General features: G+C 35.0%; 1 protein-coding gene across 2 annotated transcripts in view; it reads left to right on the plus strand.

Moving 5' to 3' along the window:
* Window positions 1-19,597, plus strand: part of LOC132555398 (SRSF protein kinase 3-like) — a 78,010-nt gene that overhangs the window by 39,471 nt on the left and 18,942 nt on the right. For both annotated transcript variants that reach the window (XM_060219746.1, XM_060219747.1), the window contains 2 exons: window positions 8,764-8,872; window positions 10,700-10,787. In XM_060219746.1, the coding sequence (XP_060075729.1) occupies window positions 8,764-8,872; window positions 10,700-10,787 (197 nt within the window). The remainder of the gene's footprint in view (window positions 1-8,763; window positions 8,873-10,699; window positions 10,788-19,597) is intronic.

A 19,597-nucleotide genomic window follows, 5' to 3' on the forward strand; every position in this document is an offset into this window, starting at 1 on the left:
AATACATATCATAAGTTGTATTGCCCCGTGGACTTTGTAAGGTCTAGCTTGTAGTTCAAGGTGAGATTCGAGACCTTCACCTTACTTGATGTTATAATAAAGAAAAATAGTAACGTATGCCAAGGAATGATGTACAAAGAATTCCTTAGATTTATTTAATTTATATGGGTTTAATTAAAGTTTTCTTTGATACTAGTACGTATGTGAGAATACTTCAGTAATTTTATTTTATTTTTCTCTCTTTCTCTCTCATAGATATTAAATAACTATATCATGAAGTGTCTGTAAATGGGTGCATGCATCAGGTATTGAATACATTCTTCTTACACTCTATATCAATATTTATCAGGCAGCAATACTCATTTCTATATCAGGATGTATCTGGGCGGTGTAGTTCTCATTAAATAGATGTAGAGATGAGTTCTATATGGAGAATGGAAAATTATATCAATATTTTAGTGCTTGTTGGTTTATATTGATAAGAAGAGTGTTATGGATTTGTCTGAAGTTTAGAATATGCTTGGCAATTGAATGACTTGACCTACAGCATAGCGTTTGGGTTTGAGAATGCGAAGATGTTTACATGGCAAAACAGGGTTATCAAGCCACCACGGGAAAAAATGAAGATGTTGAAAAAATGGTAGCATTTTCACGGTTGGATAAAGGAAAGATAAACAGTGACATTTTACATACAACAAATTTGATTAACTGTAGAAGTAAATTCTTGGAGAAAAGGGGAGTTCCAATAAAGACAAATCATCAAAATTATCAGCTACACCCATTTGAAATGAAAGCTGCGTCAAGACTTAAAGTTGATTTAAACTTTTCCACTGAGTGTCGGAATAAATCAATAATCTTGTGGCAAATGGTAAGAATTTTAAGTAGAAATAAGACACATTCATAGATTTTCTTGTCTCATTAAATCTTTTAGGAGATCTTTTACCTGGAAATCGCAGCCCCCTGAACAAATTAGAATTTAAGTGATGTATGATGGGCAATATCAAGAGATTTAATCATGAATTTACTCTGATCGGTTTAGGAACCCCATAATTTGCAGAATAGTTCAAAATGGAATTGGCAAAACCAGAAGAATGATTTATGGTGTGTACTTGTTGGGGTAAGCCGGATGATGAGTTTGACTTTGTTGAACCTTGAATGAATTACATTCGACTTGCCTGTGATGAAGTAAAGGAAATATTGGTCTGCTGGGACTTTAGTTTCCGACTTGATAATCTTCACAAAATGTTTGTGTGAACAGTTTATGTAATGAATATCTGTACAACTTTGAAATTGAAAGCTCCCTACTGGTGAGATTTTAATCGATTGCATGAAGTTCTGAAATAAAAATCATATCTATTCAAAATCAAAAGTAGTTTTAAAATGTGTGCTTATGTAATGTTAAGTTAAGGTAGCAGTAACTTACAGGGTAATGTATGGGCATTCCAGTGGACATTAAAGCAAGGGCTGTTTTGAGTGAAATTTCTCAATTTAAGATCTCTCTAAAGATAAGCCAGAATTAATTGAATTCTTAGATGTAACAACAATTTTCAGGAAATTTTGAAATAAGGATTGATGCAACCATTTAGTCCATTTCAAATATATTTTTTTTTGTCTGGTAGAAATTTTATGTGAGCTTGACCAAGCAAGTGATGATGCATAAATATATGATAAAAAGTAGAAAAACACACCTCTGTTTTGGTTTGTGTTAACCCAACAAATGTCTATTCCAAAGGGTGATAATCTGATACCTTCCTCCCCCATTTCGTTTTCTCAGGCAGTTTATCAACATGCAGTTTTCTGCAGCACCTCTCAGTAAAGGTATAGTGTTAGGACTTGCAGGGACATCATGGGCAGATCATGTGTCATGGTATTGATTAGAATAGTGTTTTAATTTAAATACCTACTTTATCCAGCAGGGATTTCAGACTTGGTTATAAAAGGTAATCAAGAAAACACATTTCATCAAAAACCGGAATGCAAGCATACACTGTTGTTTCTACCTCAGACCTTGACATCTGGTACTATGAGGTCTCTTGGGCCTTAAACCAAAGGTTCATGAAGAGAAATCATATAAATTGGTATAACAAATATGCTGCTATGACCAACAAGTGTGTTGCTACCAAAATGGAGTTGCTTCAAACTGATATTTTCATAAGGCTCAATTTTTGTGGATTTAAAAAAAAAAAGAATTATTTAGTAGACACCTGAAATCTGCTTATAGTAATTTTAATATTTTGTGGACATATGAATTCATTGATTTAGAGTATCTGTGAAACATATGGGAGAAAAAAACAATGAGAATACATACTAAAGGATAAACAAGGACTATTATACTTTTTCCCATAAGGGTTTTGAGTGGCAATTAGCACAGTAAGCTAAGGTTATATTGAAAGTCAGTCTATATAAAGTGTATCATTTTAGAGACCTACTAACATATAGAAAACTAAGCTTCAGGAATATAAGGAAATGTTTTCATTATTTCTATTCCTAAGACTGGGAATTAACAGTTTTATAGTTGGTGTTCCTTTATATGATGTAAAGGCAGTACAAAGTTGATAATAGGCTGTTTTTTTGTCAGCTACCAGCTTTCAATGGAATAAAACAGTCCCATCAGTGATAAATCTACAGGCAAGTCCCGAGTTCTGTACTCATAGAATTTCCTGGGATTCATAGAATTTCTATACTTTAATTTTACATCCATCGAACCGATTGTTTTTAGCAAGAAATGTGAAAAAATCCACAAGAAAATACATTGTAGATTGATCACTGAGTCCATTATTGGAAAGTCCAAACCTCCGATAGGTCATTAGAATGGAGGTATTGCCTTCAGATAAAAGAAGACCTAATATACTGACCACTATAATGATATGGTCTTTTAATGAAGGTATAATTAGCCTGGCTAATAATAAGCAAGGTCACAGATAGGTTTTATCACTTGTGAATGGACACTGACAAGAAATGACCCTTGTTTGTCCTTACCATTCAGTCCATAAATCTGTCAAACTGGACAGGACAAGATCCAGTTGTTTATACCTGTACAGGTGAAAGTGTGTTATGGTGCATTGTGATGTGATAAGTGGAATACATATCTATGTATATATATATATATCTCCAAACACTGTAATGACAAAATCATGCTGAAGGTTGCAAGGTTCAGTTATATACAGGAAATTTGGACCTCTTATGAATTGGCTCTTGATTTGTGGCTGGTGTGGAACAGTGTTATATCTGCAGTAAATTGCTGTTGAATTGTGGAAAAAGAAATCTTAATCTATAGATTAAGGCATCTGTGATCTGGATATATTGTAGTGCTTTCATATCACAGGAATGAACAATTCATTTGATTTACAGAAGAACAGATTGTGTGGAGTTAGCCCCAACATTCAAGGGGAAATTATCTCCAAACCACAGGCTTGAAACTTAAATGGTGCCTTAGATGACTTCTAGTTTTGTTGAAAATGTAAATCATCGGAGTATTGAATGACAGAGTTACAGATCTGGTGTGTATCTGATAATATCAACTTTTTAATGAAATGGTATAATTCTTTGTAATAGCAATTTGTTTTGTTCTTATTTTGAGACATATCAATAAAAAGTAGGAGTGCTTTCACATTTACTTCTTGTATAAGTAAATTCAGTGACAGTCCAGAAGTATGGAATTCTTGAATGGACAGTTTACATGAAAGGTTTCCTCATAATTTTGACATGCTTTCCCACTAAACAAAAGTTTTAACCATGGAGAATTACAGGAAATCTGTTAACCATGATTCGTACACTGACTACCGCATGCATGTGTATGGTGTAACCCCATTGTACCCAGTCAGCGGATCTTATGCTCCAGTGATGGTCAAGAATCCTGGCCCCAAAATGGAGCCAAAAAATTCATCTGGCAATAGACAGTGCACACTGGAGAATTCTTCAGCCTGCAAAGCATACTTACAACCCAGACTATACAATATGGAGACTATAACTATCATTAGACCAGGACAGAGGGAGCAACATAAAGCTGATACCATACATCATCACTGTCACAGACCAAGAGCTTTATATAAAGGTGAAACACAATATCCCCATAAGACTGCAGAGCTACAGTGCAAGGAAAACCATAACAAAACATCTACCAAAGTCCATGATGTAGCATCAGCCCAAGTAACAGAGCATGTTGAAAGATGGAAAGACGGAATGGTTTCCCAAAGGAATGGAAAGCTGAAACCCCAGAGGTCATTTAAACCTTTCGATGTCATCAGTAACTTTATCAGCAAGACCAGAAAACACCGAACAAAAGAATGTAAAAACAGTCAGAAAAATGGTTGTAAGAGGAATGTTCAAGATAGGAATCATGGAATTTTTCATAGCACTGATGGTGGACGTTCGTCCCATCCCATGGTTGACAGGGATACCATTGCTGAGATCTTTAAGCATTGTAAAGTAAAAACTGGACAACTGCAATGTAGTCAAAGTAACCAAAACAAAGTATCCACACAAACTGAATACAATATTGATGTGAAAGATGGCCAAATTTGTTTTAAAAACGCCAGGGAGGATATAGCTGGTCAGTCTAGGTTGTTGACGTCCCAAGGATTGAGTAACCCTTGGCAGGCTGCAAGGATCCCCAGTGGTCAGCTACAGGAGACCGTGAGGTACAAGAACCATGTTTCTCGATACTTTCAGAAAGCATCTTCTCGTGTTAGGTCAAAGGACATAAAGCTTGAGAACCTATGGAGCATGCATTCTGCTGATCAAGATTACTGGACCTACTCCGACGTTCAAAAAGAAAAATTACAGAACTCATTTAATCAGGAGAATATTGTGCAGAAAGGGCATATTTCAGATCACCGTCTGACTTTGTGTAGAGTAGAATCTTCCCAGAGGCTGAATTTGAGTGAACGATTGCATGAACTGCCTATTCAGAAAAACTATGTGATGAACAAATTCTTGTGTGATGTCCATCACATCAACAGTAAAAAGGGTCAGTTGTCTGGTGTCCAAGGACAAGGTAAGACTCATGACATTGTTGACCCTTTCTGTTACTTCATCCTTGGAACATGATTCTCGGGCACTATTCCAAATTGTCATCACTGTCTGGAAGGATTTGTTGGCAAGAAGTTGGACCTTTAATTGAAAATGTTGATAAAGATTTACTTTTCCTGAACTCTGCTTGTCTAAATGACATGATCATGTGGAAAGTAAATTTTCAGTATACTGACTTAATGTTACTGTTTTTAGAAATATAGCAGGCCAATGTTCTGTTTCTGAAATAGAGCTCTGTATTATATGATACATATCTTGCATTGATGTTTTTCTTACATTAAACATAATGGCAGAAATGACAAAAAAGTATGTTTTTATAAATCCTATGTTTGGGCATTTGAATGGTAATATAAAGATGAAAAGTGAGATGGACTTAACAAAGAAAGGACTTATCAGTAAGAGTCTTTCCCTGAAAATGTACAAAATAACTGGAACTCTATTTGAATTGAAGAAAGCCCAATCCTTCTTGAAAAATCCTGCAAGATAACAATAAGTTATGTTTCACAAGCAAATGAAACATGAAATACAAAATTTCATAGTTCTGTTATGTTTTTGATCCCTGATTTTGCTAACAAACAGATGATTGAACAGCATTGTGACAGCTTTGATCAAGAATAACTTCATCATCACTAAAGCCAGTGATGCCCAATCAGCTATTGGACAGTCTCAAAAGAAATTTGGTTGTTCTGAATGAGTAGTTTGGGAAGTTGGACTTGAAATAACTCCAAACATTGGAAATAGTTAAGTCTGATTACATACTTACAGAATCTATTACTGGTGTTTGACCGAATTATTTGCTGGTAGCTAGCAGCCCAATTGGGTATTAGTCAGATTGATTCTTCTGTACAGACAAGTGTAGCCAGAGGTTGGCAGCCTGACCCTGCTCATTTGTTGTTTGCCTATCCAATAATAAGATAAGTTGTTGGTCAAGCTGATTTCTGGCCAGAATTGAGGTCAGAAGAATTGGTGTGGTCATCCATAATCCTGGACTCTACGTTCACTCAACATTAATGAATTTTCTCTGCCATGACAGAGCAATGGTCAGTTTAACGTGACAGTAACCATCAATTCTGGTAATGGGCAGTGCTTCATTGTTTATGTGTACTCCAATACTAGCTCCAGTGTTTTGTTTATATTTGTTGCAAGAAGGGAATCTCCAGGGAATGCTCATGTAAAAAATTTGGGGATAATGATTTTTCTGTTTGAAATTTTATAGCACAACTTAGCTTCTGTTATCAAATCAGTGGTGCAGTTATAACATATGATATGGATTCCGTTTGAAAATGATAACTCAAAAATTTTGATCAATAAAGTAGGATCATTGAAAAAAAACTGATGGCCAGTGATGGGAGTATTATTTTGTGTTGTACTGAATACTGATGCCTGCTGTGTAGATGCTGAAACTCAATGTCTTCCCAAAAACATAAATGTTGCCTTCATTTTAATTTGATGGACAATAGATTAAAAATTTCAAGTTGTCCAACTGCATAGGCAAAACAAGTTAAGGTGTTATTCAATTGAACAATAATGACAGGTACAGAAAAACAGGACCAATGTGTGGAACATGTTGGAGATTGTCTGTCCTAGCTGTACATCTCCACATTTAGAACTCTACCAGAGTAATACTATAGTTGTGCATTGTGTCTGTTGATCCTTCTATCCTTCTATCCATCTTTTCACTATTTTGTCCAGGCTCTATCTCCTACACTACTTGTCACTGGAATTTTATGATTCACCTTGGTGAGGCAATGTGTCATGTATCATAAGTAAGCCACATTTACCTCTGTCAAATCGAAAGATTTGTTTTAAATATAACGTCACATTTCGTGAATTATCTTGTTTCTTGTGAAATTGACACAAACACATATTTCAGAAAATATTTTTTTGTTAACCACAGGAGATTAAGAAATATGAAGAAAAGTATAAATTAATATTTGACCTATGAGACCACATTTTGAGCTCTGCTTTCATAACCATTTTCATATCAGGTTCATTTGTGTGTACTGCAGAATATTTCAACTGGGCTACACAAAAGCAATGAGTAGGCTGCTTGTTTAAACATCTTCATGCAAAGACGAAGTTTGTTATAAAACATTGTTTCCCCTGCTGTTCACCTCAAGTGCTCTAAAATCCTTTAACTATCAGGACAGTTCTGCTGAATCAACATTATTTTACTGATGTCTTCACTTTTCCTGAAGAATTCTGTCTGCCATTGATTTTACTGTTGTCTTCAGAAATATCCTAGACAGTGCTTACACATTGAAGCATTGTTTTATAGCTATACATGATTATTCCTTGTCTGTGACTACCTATTACATATCTTTAGATACAGATTTTCTCTATTTGACAAGACTGGAATTATATCACTGAATCTGATGGAAATTTTGCATGATTCCATCTATCAGTGAATTTAAATCTAAACACAAAAATATTTGAATTTGAATTTTATCAAAACAATAATGATATAAACAATAATAATATGAATCTCACAGTTTTTTTTATGTGATCTAATCGTAATTTTGTAATGACAATGAGATCAGTATATCTGTATTGTTTCATTATACAAGTACCAGCACAACAACGAGAAGTAAAGACAGTTTTGAATTTTACTGGAAAGTCAATTGATTCAAAGAAGAATTATTGGAGTGTGGTTCATTCATTAACTGTTAGGACCTGTTGAGAAAGTGATTAGGTATTACTCCTACTCCATACTAACTCTGACATTTAGATGTTAATGCAGCTATATGGCACAAATGGGACACTCGATTATTCCCACATCTGATTAACCAAATGGTTATAATAGGACCCATTTCACAATTCACCACATGTTAGATCTTAGGCAGAAACTCTTACATTCTTATGGACTGACAAAAGTCTGTATTGACAGTTGTTGGGTCAGATTTCATGAAATTAGATTTTGAATTTAAATCATAATAAATATTACCATTCCCATATAAAATGGTCATGATGTCCAAGTGAGTAGGAATGGGCTTATGAGCAAATCTGCCCTGTTTATTCTGAAATTCAGACTCAAGTCGGGTATGGGCTTATTTCAGAACTTAATTTAGATTTAGTTTATTATCAAACATGAACTTACGGCTTAGGTATTTGATCAAACTGTTGGGATATCCGATTCACCTATCAAAGAACAAAGCATGTTTTGTATCACTGGTTAGAGTTAATGCATTTTAGCCTTTGGGGAAAGATACTCACTTAACTCAATAGAAGTTTAAGCAGTCATGTCAGCTGCTGGAACCTTTCCCAAGGTCGAGAGAATCATATTCTGAAAATAAGATTACATAATCCCAGCATATAACGATTAATTTTTATGAAAGTCGTTTCCAATATCATTAGCATTAATAGATACATTGTGATATACAGATGCAACACAAATTAACAGAACAAAACAGATTTGTCCAATATTAATTCAGAGTGTTCATGACTTAATTATGAAATCATATTAAAATATAGATGTAATTGCTTGGATGATTTTAGAGCAGAATTTTCACTGGTTACTTCCATTTATGACTTATTCTGACTAATCTTAGTTAAGTCATTGGACTGTTTCATTTCTCTGTTGGATTTTGAAGCTGTTTTAGCGAAACAAAACATGCATTTGCACATGCACAAAAAAATTTTCTATGCATTAAATTGTTTGAATGCAATACTTGTAAGAAGAATAGAAGAAAAAAAATTGTTAAAGGTTACAAATTATTTATTTTTTCTTTACAGGGGGATACCATCCTGTGAAGATTGGTGACCTTTTCAATGGGAAGTACCATGTTGTCCGCAAGCTAGGATGGGGACACTTCTCAACAGTTTGGCTTTGCTGGGATATGTCGTAAGTATGGAAGCATGATGGGGACACACAGGCATAGAAATGCATAGTCAGGATTAAATTCAAGTGTTAGCAACATGGAATATGTTCCTAAATCTTGTAAAAATTAATTAGATGATGTGAAGAGCAATGCAGTTGATTATCCATGTGTAAAAATATGTAGTTTTACCTGTGTAAACAATGTGATATTTGGTGATTTAGAAGGAAAAATTTGAAATGTATGGATTTCAAATTGCAAAAATTTTTAACAAAGTTGGACATCTATACTGTGTTAATTAATGACTAGTAATGATCATTGTATTCTTAATTGAGGCATGGAAAAATGTCAGGGATAAATTTTTGTTCGCTCTTTTCGTGGAAAAATGCGAGACTTCTGTTTAAAATGTATTTGAAACCTACCAATTAGCGTTTTGTTCTAGTATATTACATTTGATTTATTTCTTAAACAAATTTTAATGATGGAAATGATTCATAAAAGCTTCAGGATCAGCTAGTGCTCTCTATCTGGAAGATACAATTGCATTGTTGTTATGTAATGGTGCAAACTAAAAACCTTCTCACTGATGTTTTACAGATAGGTTTTCAAATCGATTTAGAAAGTTTGTGCCCTGAAATTTGTCTTTCGTGGCTAAGGACAGTGTATGTGGTAGTTTAATGATGTTTATGTGATAATGAATCCATGTAATAAATTCCTCTGCTCGTTATGTGGTGGGTGCTTCGCCTCTGTTGATTGGTATAAACATTAGTTTTCATTAGATTTTGTTGATTAGTGGAGTGTTTCCCTGGTAATTGTTGTGGGTGTTTAACTGTCTTGTTTAGTTTTAATTTCTCTCTGAAACCATTATGTATTGCGGATATTAACAACTCTGAGGACACGTCTGTACATTTGGTAGGTTTTTGCTTCACTCTTTGAAAAAAAGGACAAAAAAATGTAGAATATAACTTGGGATTAAACCATGAGTCGAAAAGGTTTTAATTAAAAATGGAAAAGCACTGATAAAACCTATTTAAGTATAAAAAGATTTGTTAGCTTGCAAATATTTTTGACAATGCTAAAAGTAAGTGAAAATAAGACCCTAAGGAACACAAATCAGTATATGAAATTTTGACTGTCAGTATGTATTTCAATAGGTGTGTGATAAAATTTCTCCCACTTCATAATCTCTAGTGGGATTTCTGATAGCTATGGTGACTGGTCTTTGTTTTCTGCCAGCTGGTGTACCTCTATATGTCTGTAAGCCTGGGGATGTGTTAGACAGAGATAGATAAGTCACAATCTTGCAAAAAAAAAAAATGAAAAAATAGTATACAGCTGTAGGATTGATACTAATTTAACAATTAGTAAATGGGTTTTGATGTTATTGTCCAGACTTCTTTCCTGCTTTATCTATTTTCTTAAATTGCTGTAAAAAATTTAATTATTGTCATATTTCATATTATTTCTGGAAGAAACATATATTGACATATATAAGCTTGACTCCCAAAATGGTAGGAATGCCACAGAAATCTTTTTTTGTAAACTTGTTTGATGAACAGCAGAAGTTAAATATATATATGAACACCAAATATTTAATCTTCATTTAATGTACTTTCAGAAGTTTGGAAACTTCTAGATAGTGGAAAGAATTTCGATTTTTTATCACGATGGAAACTTTTTGGTTCCATTTCTGTCCTATCTGACATCATACTTTTGAAGAACTCTATTCACTGTTTGAGTTAATGTTTACCATACATGTAAATTTAAATGCTTGAATGCCTGGAGGAAGTGTATTTGCACCAGATTAATGCTATTTCATTAGCTTTAATTGTGCAATTTCACTGTTGTTTTAGAGAAAAGAGGTTTGTGGCCCTGAAGGTAGTGAAGAGTGCCCAGCACTACACAGAGACAGCGGTGGATGAGATCAAGCTGTTGAGATGTGTGAGTAAACCCAATCTTTATAAACCGATATCATACACATTATTCTCAAATCGTTTTAAAATGTTTGAGTAATGTCACTGTCACCATTCACTTCATACTTTAATTGCAACACAGGGTTAGATATGTACCACCCACTCATTCTTCCATCCCCTTGTCACCAGAGACCGTCCATAATACACTGATAGTTATGTCATGCTCTTTCATCTGTCAACAAGTCTCCTTATACTACTTTATAAAATATTTCAGTTTTTTTTTTTTTTTGAAAAATCATTTCATTTGTCATCAGGACTTTTATCTTCTGTTATGCTATATTCATATATAAATTTGATCGAGAGAAGAAGTTTATTGGGCTTACAACATTGAAGAGCTTTTAGAAGCCTGTATTGGATAACATGGTACCAGAAGTAATGTGACATGATGTTTTGAGTGTATGATACTAGAACCAGGAGTTCAGGGGAATTGTACATATATCTCATGCACTGAAATGTGATCTTCAATGCGAAAGCCCATATCAATCTTCTAACGAATGTTGTTGATGTGATCAATATTTCATCAAATTTGTCTTGCTCTGCAGAAATAATATTTCAGGAAAGTCAGACCCACAGATATTTGTATTGTGTTAGAGGAGAATGGGTATTCATAAGTTAAAATGGAAATTTTATATTTGCAGGATGTTTTATTTGTTATAACATTCTATATAGAAATAAACACCAAGGCAACACTTGATTCAGACTAGCGGCTTTTACTCTGCAAAGAGGTCTTCAGGTTTATTCTTGAAAAGACAAAATGATGTCATAATTGATGTGACGTCATATCATACTAGGGAAAAAAATGGCTCAGTCTTACTGTGGATGGTTGACTCTTGGTTTAAGAATTTTTATCAACTGATCATTCTGTTCTAACAGAATTTTATTAGAAGAATATAACTGACATTTATAGGCAATTCAGTGAATTTATCACTGACACAATCGTGAATTTGTTTATCAACAAACTGCTCTGATAATGGACCAGTTTAAGGTTGTTATCTTAAACATTACTTGTTTGGCTGAAATAAGATTCATTACATTTAGAACAAATTGTAATATAGATTTATTTTATTTATATTTCATGTTAAATTCATTTTGAATTTTAACCTATTTTTAGAAACAGATACACTGTAATCAGTTACCATAGGACATATACCAGAGCTGAATGTCATACATTTGGACACCTGACAATTCACACAAATACCAAATTAAGAACATACGTTTCAATTATCAAGGTTGTTGATTACTGAGTATAAAATTGTGTGTTTGTAATATTTCTGTTACAATCACAATACTCTCTTGGTTCTTCATAGTTGTAAGTAACCACATATTTAATAAAGTTATGTGGCTTAAAAAGTAGTCTGTTTATGATAAAATTATGCAAGATAAAAGTTTATAAGAAAGGATTTTCTCACTTGTTTTTGTTTTTTTGTTTTGTTTTCAAAGCTAGAGTGTAAAAGCACCCTTTTTGATAACTATTCACATTTTATCATCTACATTGGATAACACTGAGCTTTGAGGAAATGTTTAAGCTGACATAGTCTGATAGCTTTTACTAGCCTCTTACTGCTTGTACTTGCCTCCCACTAACAATCAAGATAATTCTCAAGGCAGGATTAAAAAGGGATATTAACTTGGGTATGTTCACTATGATTAAAATGAAAATTGAAAACATTGTGTGCGTCTATCATAGCCTTGGAATTGAGATCAGTTGTAATCTTCCCATCTGGATTAAGTTGGATTAACTCATCTAAAAATGGTAATGATGTTGGTATATGTATATATAGTGATTCTTAAACAAAATCATGAAGGTATTAATTACACTGTGAAAAGCTGAACAGCAACAGGTGTACTGTAACAAATGAAATAGTTGGCATTATAGATGCAGTTGATAATGAGATTTTACAGTTCAAGTCACTATTGAAGTCTGATGTGTTTGACTTCTTATGATACAAAGGTCAAGTATGACAACACTTGAATGAGTTAATGTTTCAAGGGTTCAAGATCATTGAGATCATTACTCTTTATAGAAAATTATAGTTTATCTCACTATGGGTCTTTCAGATCACTTTTTGTCTGTGGTCTCCCATCCGTTAAACTCTGGGTCCTCAAATGTAATTCTTGTGATCTTGCATCACAGATTTTCATAACACTCGAGCAACTGGAGTATAGGTTCTAGATGTGCCTATCGCTACCACATTTTGAGGGTATTCAAGACAGCATTGTGTTTCATCTATCGCCATGTGTAAAATTTTCATTCAAATAATTTTATCTTAATAACCAAAAGGCTCATGGTACTGATAATGGGCCTGAAGCCTGATGGGATGAAGGGCTACCAAGATAGGAAATATGAATGACCTTGACCTGCTTTCAAGGTCACATAGGTCAAATATGTTTAAATCTTTTAACTAATTCTTCTTAATAACCGAAAGGCCCAGAGTGCTGATATTATGCCAGTAGCATGCAAGGATGAAGAGATACGAAGTTTGTTAACAAGATTGCCCTTGACATGCTTTCAAAGTTACAGGGGTCAACTATGCTTAAATGTTTAAAAGACTTGTTCTCAATAACAAAAAAGCCCAGGTTGCTGATATTGGTACTGTAGCATGATGGAATAAAAGGCTACCAAGTTTATCTTATAAATAATCTTGACCTACTTTCAATGTCACAGGTGCCAAAAATGAAAAAAAATCTTTAAAACAAATTCTTCTTGGTAACCAGAAGGCCTAGGCTGCTGATATTAGGCCTGTAGAATGCTAGGATGAAAGGCTATCAGGTTTGTAAATGTAAATGACCTTTATCCACTTTCAAGGTCACAGGGGTAAAATATGTTAAATCTTTAAACAACTTGTTGCATGCTTTTTCAACACATAATCTGTCCACAGTAATGGCACTTGTGCAGAGCATGTATAAAGAATATGTTTTCATGTTTGCAGAAAAAGTTTTTATGAACCAACCAATATCTTCTATGTAAGCTGTAGTGTAGATGAGCAATCTATTTTAGACCTGTTTGTGCTCCTTCATATATAGGTCTTTATAGTCAGATGACCATTAAGGTCTGTGGCCCTCTTGTTTAATCTTGGAGGTGGCTAACAATCACCTTTTTGAATTTTGTCATTTGATTATTATAATTGATTTAATTCAGGAACTGCAATTTGTGGGGTTTCTGTGTGGGGACTTAATGTGCATGACAGAATCCTAGTTGGTTTTTATCATATGATAGTATCTGAAGTCATCTTGTTACAAATGACCAAGTGAAGGACTTTACAATGATTAGTTTGTTACAATATGATCAACTGTAAATTGAATCTATACCCTGGTGTTTTTGGTTGTAAACATGAAAGAAGACCATGTCCCAGATGTATGATGGCATTGCTGATAAAGTTGGAGGTGATGGGGGTTTTAGCCTTGTTTGACATTGCCAAGCACAGTGATTAATGATGTGTTAGGTATATATGTATGGATGGAGCCTTGGTGCACTAAAGTCAAATTTGTATAGAGGACAGTAAGCAAGGCAAGCCCAGTAGACTTTGGTTTCAGTATATTGACATGTCAAGGTATTTATAACTATGCTGGGATGGTAGGCTGTAAATTAGCATCTAATATGAGTATCTGTTTCCTGAATTATATCAGGAGTATCCATTGTCACATGTACATTGTCTGTACGAATATGAATTGTCTGAGGTTTCTCGAGAAGTATTGTTGTCTGCTATACAGTATCTGTATGGCAGTTTCCTTTGTCTTATATAAAGTGTCTCTATGAGTATCAATTGTCTAGGTATGTTTAAGTCTTAAATATCTAAGTCAGTATAATTTGCCTCGTGTACAGTATATGTATGGCAGTATCCTTTGTCTTATATAAAGTGTCTGTATAAGTATCACTTGTCCACAGTATCCTAGAAATATCCTTTGTTTACTGTGAACAGTGTCTGTATGAGGATCACTTGTCCACAGTATCCTAGAGATATCCTTTGTTTACTGTGTACAGTGTCTGTATGAGGATCACTTGTCCACAGTATCCTAGAGATATCCTTTGTTTACTGTGTACAGTGTCTGTATGAGGATCACTTGTCCACAGTATCCTAGAGATATCCTTTGTTTACTGTGAACAGTGTCTGTATGAGGATCACTTGTCCACAGTATCCTAGAGATATCCTTTGTTTACTGTGAACAGTGTCTGTATGAGGATCACTTGTCTACAGTATCCTAGAGATATCCTTTGTTTACTGTGAACAGTGTCTGTATGAGGATCACTTGTCCACAGTATCCTAGAGATATCCTTTGTTTACTGTGTACAGTGTCTGTATGAGGATCACTTGTCCACAGTATCCTAGAGATATCCTTTGTTTACTGTGAACAGTGTCTGTATGAGGATCACTTGTCCACAGTATCCTAGAGATATCCTTTGTTTACTATGTACAGTGTCTGTATGAGGATCACTTGTCTACAGTATCCTAGAGATATCCTTTGTTTACTGTGAACAGTGTCTGTATGAGGATCACTTGTCCACAGTATCCTAGAGATATCCTTTGTTTACTGTGAACAGTGTCTGTATGAGGATCACTTGTCCACAGTATCCTAGAGATATCCTTTGTTTACTGTGTACAGTGTCTGTATGAGGATCACTAGTCTACAGTATCCTAGAGATATCCTTTGTTTACTGTGTACAGTGTCTGTATGAGGATCACTTGTCCATAATATCCTGTATGTCCTTTGCCTTGATAAATGTGTGCTTATACATGCATTTTTGATGTTACTGATGGATGTCCATTTTAATATACCGGTAATGTGTTTTAAATCTGGTTAAGATTTAGTGTTAAGTAAAAGAGCTTGATCTTGGGGAGTATTTGAGGAACACATAATAAAGTTTGGGAATTCTCATATTGATGAAAGCTTTCCTGACCTAGTACAAGTGAATCAATAATATATCACTGTGTCGTGATCCAAGTCATCATGATGTATCAAATTGTCTGTAAAGAAGACTTATTCTTAGTTTGTGTGAGATGTCTGAGGATACTTGCATGTACCCATGTGAAGCTTATTATCTCCTGACAGGCACATTGGTCATTTCCATATATGGCAGTACAAATATATATATAATTATATCTCCTTACTTTACTTTCTATGAAGTTCGGAGGTCAATTACCGTATATAGGGTTTCATTAAATAGTTACAGCTTTCATATTAATGGTAACATAAAACTAATATCAAACTGAATTATTCATCTTTTCATGCTATTCATCTTAAAATTCAAAACTAAATTGATAAGCATTTAACAATTATAGATTGCTGTAGAGGTTAACATGTGGTTTTGTTAAAAACAAAACAAAAAAGTTCTAGTTCACTAGAGAATATTCTGCAATTTCCTCGCAGTTCAACTGTATAGTTTTTACTGGCAGGTACTTTAGATGGGATAGATTTATTGAAAGGAACAGGGGAAAAACAGGAGCTGTTGACTATAAATTTGTATTGTAATTAAGCTTAATTTACTGAAAGAGTACATCTTCAGCATTAGTGCGTCACCCACACACTCAATAATCAGAGACTCTAGACTATCTGTACTAGGAGCCACTGTTTCTTGCTAAGTTTGTCACAAACAGTGACAATAACACTATTGGACTGTTTTGTATGGAAAGTGGAAAGAGCATTTTCACATGACAAGTCATGTCCTGATTTTCGTGACCAAACATGCCTTGCTGTAAAAAGTCCCATTTCGTGTTGTCAGTATTGATATTTTATAGTCTGTCGACAACCATAAATTACATTGGCAGGAAAGCAAGACTTCAGTCGAAAGTTTTATGCATATCTATGAAAACCAAATACAATAGGAGTTTATGAATATAGACCATGCAATGCCCAAGCCCAGTGTACCTCAATGGTATATGTCAGATTGTCAATAAATAAACTGTCGTAAAAATGCAAGGAAACAGATGCTGGTCTTATCTGGTTTCTTCCTCATCCAGGCATGCATGCACAATTTCAAATCTTCTTTCAGTTCAATTGATTTCCTGTCACATTAGTAAAATATCTATTCAGGTTTATTATGTAATTGAAGCTATCTTTGCCAATTCAATTTAAAGAATTCTATAGACAGATTGTCATTGTACTTTTGAGGGTAGCCATTGTGTTGAGTTGGTGTTAGTAATTTTGAGGGCAGCCCTTGTGTTGGTTTGTATCAGTATTTCTGAGAGCAGCCTGTCCTGTTGGTGTTTGTCATGCATGTACTCCTTACGGCAGCTATGTTGTGTTGGTGTGTGTCAGTATATATCTGAAGGCAGCAAGGTTGTGTCGGTGCAAGTCATTACTTCCAAAGGCAGCCATGTTGTATTGGTGTATATGAGTTCTTCAGAGGGTTGTATTGGTGTGTATTAGTTCTTCAGAGGGTTGTATTGGTGTATATGAGTTCTTCAGGGGGTTGTATTGGTGTGTATGAGTTCTTCAGAGGGTTGTATTGGTGTGTATGAGTTCTTCAGAGGGTTGTATTGGTGTGTATGAGTTCTTCAGAGGGTTGTATTGGTGTGTATGAGTTCTTCAGAGGGTTGTATTGGTGTGTATGAGTTCTTCAGAGGGTTGTATTGGTGTGTATGAGTTCTTCAGAGGGTTGTATTGGTGTGTATGAGTTCTTCAGAGGGTTGTATTGGTGTGTATGAGTTCTTCAGAGGGTTGTATTGGTGTGTATGAGTTCTTCAGAGGGTTGTATTGGTGTGTATCATTTCTTCAGAGGGTTGTATTGGTGTGTATGAGTTCTTCAGAGGGTTGTATTGGTGTGTATCATTTCTTCGTATCATTTCTTCAGAGGGTTGTATTGGTGTGTATGAGTTCTTCAGAGGGTTGTATTGGTGTATATGAGTTCTTCAGAGGGTTGTATTGGTGTGTATGAGTTCTTCAGAGGGTTGTATTGGTGTGTATCATTTCTTCAGAGGGTTGTATTGGTGTGTATGAGTTCTTCAGAGGGTTGTATTGGTGTGTATCATTTCTTCAGAGGGCAGCCCCGTTGTGTTGGTGTGTATCATTTCTTCAGAGGGTTGTATTGGTGTGTATCATTTCTTCAGAGGGTTGTATTGGTGTGTATCATTTCTTCAGAGGGTTGTATTGGTGTGTATCATTTCTTCAGAGGGTTGTATTGGTGTGTATGAGTTCTTCAGAGGGTTGTATTGGTGTGTATGAGTTCTTCAGAGGGTTGTATTGGTGTGTATGAGTTCTTCAGAGGGTTGTATTGGTGTGTATCATTTCTTCAGAGGGTTGTATTGGTGTGTATGAGTTCTTCAGAGGGTTGTATTGGTGTGTATCATTTCTTCAGAGGGCAGCCCCGTTGTATTGGTGTGTATCATTTCTTCAGAGGGCAGCCCCGTTGTGTTGGTGTATGTTATTATGTTTCTAGGGGCATTGGATGTTGTATAGGTTTGTGTCCATTGTTGTTGATAGCTTTGATTTTGGGATGGCCATCTTTACTATATTGTGGCTTAAATCTTAAAATTCAGCTCTGTACTGCCTTGTAGGTAGGGTGTTAAAACTGTGCATACTGTCCCCAATACATGATCATAAAAGCTGAATAAATTTTGGATCTTATTTCTCCTTTCTTTGGTCTAGTGTTGAGTATCAGCCTTTGTGAGAAAGGCCATGAGATCTCCCCTCTAAAAGAGACAAATCTCATTGTCCCTAAATTTCATATGTCTACTCTTGGGTTAGTGTTCAGACAGCAGGGACTGATTAGCTCTATTTCTTCATAATGTGACAGAGTTGGGTGTCATGCTCTGTTTGAAGACTGTTGGAGCCCATGTTGTCAGTATAATGTGACTGGGTGGGGTTGTCATAGTACACTCTACAGGTTATGACACTGCTGTGTGACGACGCTATTGGAGCCCTTGTCAGTATAATGTGACCGAGTCGGGTGTCATGCTACCGTGTCCAGGTTATGACATTTCTGTGTGATGACACTATTGGAGCACTTGTCAGTATAATGTGACTGGATGGGGTGTCATGATACACTGTACAGGTCATGACATTAAAATGTGATGGCATTGTAAGTGTTCAATGTAAGTGATGTCACCATTCCTGGACGCATGTGCTAGAATGTGATCAGTGACGTCAACATTCCTGGACGCATGTGCTAGAATGAGATCAGCTATAATTAGGTTGTTTATATATTAGGTTTAATTAGGCCTATGGACAGAAATAATTTTTTAGTAATCGACAGAGATACATTGTCCAAGTGTAAGCATGAATGTGGCGGTTATCGTGTGTGGGAAGGATGTCGGTACTTTAAATATCATGACTCAGAGTTCAGTGTGGAAAGATAATGAAATATCATCTGTTTGATTTTTACAAGAAATATTGTAGAAAAGGTAAATAGTTAAAATTATGCATTTGCGTCTTGCAGGATAATTACATTACAAGCTTGTAGCCAATAAGCTTTAGCTCGGGGGAGTTTAAGAAATTATGTAATGGTAATATGATATCTTTAATCTTTGAGCAACCTCCTTGTTGAAGCACTTAATTCATGTCCTATTTGCAAACCACTGATGGTTTTTTAAGTGAATTAAAATTGGGATAAAGTAATAGGAGCAATTTAAATTAGTCACAACATTAAATGTTTGTGCATATGAAGGGATGGATGTTCATCACTCCCTGAAAGAAAACATTGTATCTTAGAGACAGCAAGGCTTGGCAAGAAAGTTTACTCTGTCAGATCAGCCTGAGACCTTGTAATGAAATCCAGGGAAAGTGGGTTAGTTTGTGGAAATGTGCTTCATGCAGTGTTGACTACTGTAAAAGTGATAAAAC

The sequence above is a fragment of the Ylistrum balloti genome, unplaced genomic scaffold (assembly GCF_031769215.1).
Source record: "Ylistrum balloti isolate Yb309-2 unplaced genomic scaffold, AGI_CSIRO_Ybal_v1 Utg370482, whole genome shotgun sequence".
Classification (NCBI taxonomy): domain Eukaryota; kingdom Metazoa; phylum Mollusca; class Bivalvia; order Pectinida; family Pectinidae; genus Ylistrum; species Ylistrum balloti.